Source organism: Notothenia rossii (genome assembly GCF_949606895.1).
Source record: "Notothenia rossii genome assembly, contig: scaffold_584, whole genome shotgun sequence".
In the NCBI taxonomy this organism is placed as follows: domain Eukaryota; kingdom Metazoa; phylum Chordata; class Actinopteri; order Perciformes; family Nototheniidae; genus Notothenia; species Notothenia rossii.
This window is the reverse complement of record NW_027640058.1, coordinates 11631-17703: the sequence shown is the minus strand read 5'-3', so window position 1 is coordinate 17703 and position 6073 is coordinate 11631. Positions and strand designations below refer to the sequence as shown.

The window sequence follows — 6073 nt, the reverse complement described above, 5'->3', positions numbered from 1 at the left end:
TTAAACATGTATTGATTTGATATCATTCAAATGAAGCGGGCGATGCCATGTTAAGTATCAGCAATTCCTCTCTAACAGGAAGTGCAGAGACATCACACGATAATGTGGAGGAGCTCTAGCAAGTGCATTACCTTTGGGGTGGTGAATGAGAGACATTCTGAAATATAATTGTCACATAATGAGGTCAGAGTAATCAAGGAAGAACAACTCGGAAACTACTTTTGAATTAAAAAGTAGGCCCATTTTATTCCACCCCATGTGTGGAATACAAAGTACACATAAACAAGTCGAGCCGTTTGTATTTAATGAAGACTCTGAACCGTTTCAGTGCGCCTTCATTCCCATGTTCTTTTCCTCAGCCACTTCTTAGAAGTTACTCATGAAACTGAATTAGATCATCTGGAAACTATTCATCTATTCATGCCCAGTAGATTACAGTATATCACATTTTATATTGCTGCTTGCACATGTACAGGATGACTGTAAAAACAACTATATTAAAAGTCATCCCCTATTTCTTTGTAACAGGTGACTTGGTATTACTTACTTCACCCGTCTGTGGAAATACTGCAATTCCCGAGCACAGTGGACTTTCTGTCTATCTGTTTATCACATGGTTATAGCATAATTCTGAGGAAGCCGGTATCAGCCCGTTAAGCATGCCATATTAGGAAATGTTTTAAAAGGTGTGTTTAGATGTGTGATAGGAGGTCAGAGGAGGAGAGTATCTGACAGTATATAAGTTACCTCACAACACCACAGTTCATCAGACTTGAAGCTCCTGCTGGAAATCAGAAGACTCTCACACAACTCTGCTGCTCTACACAACTTCACCAGGTGAGGACTAACAGACAAACAGCTGCTGGATTAGTGTCTGCAGGGATATACTGCATTTGTACACTCTAAAAACAAATGCTTTTGCTCAACAAAGAAACTCAAAGACACAGTTTGCATCATTGTTTATTGAGTTATGACAACTTCTAATGAAATTGTGTTAAACCAACAAACTTATTTGAGTTAGGGGAGAAGGCTTTTCCTCTACAATCAGAGGTGTTTTTAATTACCACTTACTTAATAATTGGTAGCATAAACACAAGTTTTTAAGTTAATTACTCCAAAGATGAAGTTGTTCCAACTGGTTGAAGCTGAGCGGTTGTGTTTCGTTTTTGGCTAATGAACATTTGGGGCTAGTAACCCCAGGGAACCAGTGTCTGGGGACTTTGTCCTGGCTGGTTTTCTCGGTGTGTGCTGCTCGGGACGTATGTGCCATACAAGCATACACAGCTCATGTTCGGAGAAACCTTAAAGAAAGGCATCAGTAAAGTGGAACTGCTGAACTATTCATATCTTAAACTGCACTGTAACTTTTTATTCATGTACTTTTTTCTTTTAATGTTTCTTTTATTATCTCTGCTTTTTAATGACTGTTTTTAAATGCCTTTTTCTGAATGTCTTTCATTTTTGTAAAGCACCTTGAATTGCCTTGTGTTGAAAGGTGCTATATAAATAAACTTGCCTTGCCTTGCCTAGTTTTACCACATTGTTTAAAAGGAATTTTAAGTTGTATGTACTTAATTACCATCAGTGTGAACAAAAGTTTTTAAGGTGACAACCATTTATAAATGAAGTTTCTCCAAATATATTGTATTCAATCGTTTTTTTGGTTTAGCTTTTTCATATTTTTGCCTTTATTAAGAAATAAATAAATGAAAGAGATAAACAACACATTTGAATTGCCCCACAAATAATAAATAAACACATTAGCCATATGGGAAATGGGGACACAGCAAATACATTCTGCCATCACATCGAAGTTAGAGGCCTTTGCATTTTTAAAACCTAAGTAAATCCTTAACTCAAGGTGTAGAACAATTCAGTGATCAAGCCAATTGCATTACTTACTACAACTTGAATTTAGTTTTGAGTCAATTAACGCAGAAATCCGAGTTTAAATTACACACAATATTAAGTTGATGTAATTACCATCATTATTACGTCAACACAACTTATAAATTAAAGTTTGCAACTCAAATTTGTATCTTGCAACCATGCATTTAATTAAGTGGAGGTGAAAGGTCCCCTGAATGACTTTTTAGAGTGTAGGCACAGTTGAGAGTCATACTCCAAGTGTTATTAATTCTCAACACTCCTAATCCTTAAACGTTTTAATCAGACTGAATCCTGTGTTGTTTCTTCAGGTTGGAGAAATGGCCACAGAAAAAATCCCCCTTGCTGCTATCATGGATATCATGAAGGATGTTAAGATCATCCCAAACCAGTCCGAGCTGGACAGAGAGGTCCTTACTTCAGGTGTAGAGGATGTTCTGTGCTTTGTCTTCACCTCCATGCCAAGGGGTGATATCGACCTTGATGACTTCTTGAAATCAACCAAGTTAGGAAGTACCCATGAAGAGGAGGGGTCCTACTCCGATGAGGTTCTGAAATCAATGAGAGAAAAAGCCAAAATGCTCCAGGGTGCTTCCAAAGCGCTGAAGAACAACAGCCAATTCCGTTTCCTCATAACGGCCAAAACCAATGAAAACTACAAAGGAGCAACCATCTACCACTACAGGAAAGGCCGGCTGGTCACTGAAGACTTTCAACGTCAAAAGGCTTCTTCTGTGGAGACCATCACAGACAAGAGAGATCTGATCTGGTGTAAGTCAGGCTTTTCTTAGTTAAAAATGTGAATTCTCAGCAGTTTGACCATCAAAGTTACTGATAAGATATTTTGGTATCTTTCCTCCATCAGATGCCTGTGATCTCAACCTGGACCCAAACACTGCCAACGGCTATCTCACTCTGTCTGAGGGAAACAAAAAGGCAACAAATGGAGCATGGCAGAATTATCCTCCTAACCCAGAGAGGTATGACGAATGGCCACAGGTGTTGTGCAAAGAGGAGTTATCTGGGTGCCATTACTGGGAGGCAAAGTGGAGCACCGGTGGCAATGAGTCTGTTTTTGCTGCTGTTTCATACAAGGGAGCTGACAGGAAAGACAAAGATGTGAGCGGGTTTGGGTATAATTCAGAATCCTGGAGTGCCGGCAAACTTTTGTCGTCATCAGGAAGCTTTCTTAAGGCATTCCATGCCAGGCAGGAGAAGGATGCACCTTTTCCCCCTGGTAACTTCAGTAGAATCGGGGTGTATCTGGACTGGCCTGCTGGCACTTTGTCCTTCTACGGAGTCTCCTGCAACACACTGACTCACCTGTACACCTTTCGCACCACATTCACTGAGCCTCTTCTCCCAGGCTTCTGGGTTGATGATAAGTCCAACTACGCCTTCCTGTGTCCAGTTAAATTCTAAATGATCTGGATTCATACAGCGCCTTTCCAGTCTGTACGACCCATCAAAGCGCTTTTACATTCACACACATTCATAGAGGCAGAGGCTGTCACACACCTGCTCATAGCCTAACGTTCACACACATCTACACACAGTCGGCCATTCTTGGTCTGCATAAAGTTTAAAATGAAAACCTAACATCACATTTGAACTTTAACCTGCTACTCAAAAATGCATTCAAACCCAGAGGGACGGGGAATGTTTTATTATTGCTTTCAACAATTTAGCTTTTTTATTAAGTATTCTGGGGAGTGGTGTTCTCTGTATTCTGGTTAGAACAGTTGAACAATATTTCTTCATAGGAACTTTCTATGGTAGTAACATATACTCAAGCATTATATATCCGGCACTCGCTCTGTCAAAACTGATGTTGAAATACAACACATATAAACATAATGGGGGGGAAATGGTTACTTATTTTGTTGAATTGATGTTCATTATTTTAGGACATAAGGTTCTTCAAGAGCCAATTGCTTTTGCTCTGTCTTTTTTTAATCAGTATTTTAAAGCGAGTTATATTTAGAGAATACAAGAGGAGTCTTTTCTCTCATGAAACCGGTGTGGGTGGGTTTTTCTGTTCAGGACGAGATTAGACATGTTTTATCAACATTAGAATGATGACATATGAAATCATAGTTTAAGTAAAAGACAAAGATTATCTGTTTTGTTAAATCTATCATTTTGATTATGTTGGGAATATCCTATCTCTTATTTCAGCATCTGTTTATTTCCTTCTTTGTGCAGAACTCACAGCTCATGAAGAAAAATGCAGAACTTGTTTTGTTTGAGAGAATCACTGTTAACACCATTTAGTTGGAAATATTGCTGATGGTTATAAAGATGAAGCAACATCAGATTCCTGTAACACTTCAACATCTGGATATGTTCACTCTGTGCTTAAATAAAGAGACCTGACTTTACACTGAGGGCCACTTGTTGTTATTTATTGTATTCTGGAGGCAGTGTCTCATCCACTATATTCTGACTAACGAGGTAAAATCAAAGAATTGTGGCAAGTCCTTCATCTTCATTGTATTCTGGTAAATGTCCCTTTAGTGTATGCCTCTTGATCAGGTACAAATGAGGAAACAAGGTTATCCGTTGCATTTACCTTTTTTGGGGTCAAATGTCAAACTTTGTCCGAGGTGGGAGAAGTCCTGCTACTAACTGAAGTATTAGGGACTTTTTTAAGAACATTTAAATTATCCAAATGATTTTATATTGTTTATATCTGATACCATATTTTTCCTTTTATTTTTCCTTTTCATCTTTAATTGGTAGATTGGTGGATTATATTCCACTTTAAGTATTTGTATTTTAATGTCTGCACACTCTACTGGTTCTGAAACAACATCTATCCATCTATCCAGATATTATTTAATCAGAAATCTATTCAGATCTTTCATTTAATTAGAAATAATCAGATCTTGTACTTAGTAAAAGTAGAAGTACTCAGATCTTGTACTTGAGTAAAAGTAGAAGTACTCAGATCTTGTACTTGAGTAAAAGTAGAAGTACTCAGGTCTTGTACTTGAGTAAAAGTAGAAGTACTCAGATCTTGTACTTGAGTAAAAGTAGAAGTACTCAGATCTTGTTCTTGAGTAAAAGTAGAAGTACTCAGGTCTTGTAGTTGAGTAAAAGTAGAAGTATTCAGATCTTGTACTTGAGTAAAAGTAGAAGTACTCAGATCTTGTTCTTGATTAAAAGTAGAAGTACTCAGGTCTTGTACTTGATTAAAAGTAGAAGTACTCAGCTCTTGTACTTGATTAAAAGTAGAAGTACTCAGATCTTGTACTTGAGTAAAAGTAGAAGTATTCAGATCTTGTACTTGAGTAAAAGTAGAAGTACTCAGGTCTTGTACTTGAGTAAAAGTAGAAGTACTCAGATCTTGTACTTGAGTAAAAGTAGAAGTACTCAGATCGTGTACTTGAGTAAAAGTAGAAGTACTCAGATCTTGTACTTGAGTAAAAGTAGAAGTACTCAGGTCTTGTACTTGAGTAAAAGTAGAAGTACTCAGGTCTTGTACTTGATTTAAAGTAGAAGTACTCAGATCTTGTACTTGAGTAAAAGTAGAAGTACTCAGATCTTGTACTTGAGTAAAAGTAGAAGTACTCAGATCTTGTACTTAGTAAAAGTAGAAGTACTCAGATCTTGTACTTAGTAAAAGTAGAAGTACTCAGATCTTGTACTTAGTAAAAGTAGAAGTACTCAGATATTGTACTTGAGTAAAAGTAGAAGTACTCAGATCTTGTCCTTGAGTAAAAGTAGAAGTACTCAGATCTTGTTCTTGAGTAAAAGTAGAAGTACTCAGGTCTTGTAGTTGAGTAAAAGTAGAAGTATTCAGATCTTGTTCTTGAGTAAAAGTAGAAGTACTCAGATCTTGTACTTGAGTAAAAGTAGAAGTACTCAGATCTTGTTCTTGATTAAAAGTAGAAGTACTCAGGTCTTGTACTTGATTAAAAGTATAAGTACTCAGCTCTTGTACTTGATTAAAAGTAGAAGTACTCAGATCTTGTACTTGAGTAAAAGTAGAAGTATTCAGATCTTGTACTTGAGTAAAAGTAGAAGTACTCAGGTCTTGTACTTGAGTAAAAGTAGAAGTACTCAGATCTTGTACTTGAGTAAAAGTAGAAGTACTCAGATCGTGTACTTGAGTAAAAGTAGAAGTACTCAGATCTTGTACTTGAGTAAAAGTAGAAGTACTCAGGTCTTGTACTTGAGTAAA

General features: G+C 37.1%; 1 protein-coding gene across 1 annotated transcript; it reads left to right on the top strand.

Moving 5' to 3' along the window:
- The first annotated feature begins 718 nt into the window (after nt 1-718).
- Nucleotides 719-4268, top strand: LOC307027132 (stonustoxin subunit alpha-like). Its single transcript, XM_079695323.1, has 3 exons — nt 719-837; nt 2199-2658; nt 2753-4268. The coding sequence occupies exons 2-3, from the start codon at nt 2208-2210 to the stop codon at nt 3307-3309; spliced, it is 1008 nt and encodes a 335-aa protein (XP_079551449.1). The 5' UTR covers nt 719-837; nt 2199-2207; the 3' UTR covers nt 3310-4268.
- Nucleotides 4269-6073: the final 1805 nt, after the last annotated feature.

What these genes read in the sequence shown, in the direction of transcription:
- LOC307027132 (XM_079695323.1), top strand. Translation starts at nt 2,208, where the DNA reads ATGGCCACAGAAAAAATCCCCCTTGCTGCTATCATGGATATCATGAAG. An exon ending in CAAGAGAGATCTGATCTGGT is followed by an intron (nt 2,659 to 2,752) that starts GTAAGTCAGGCT and finishes TTCCTCCATCAG; the next exon opens with ATGCCTGTGATCTCAACCTG.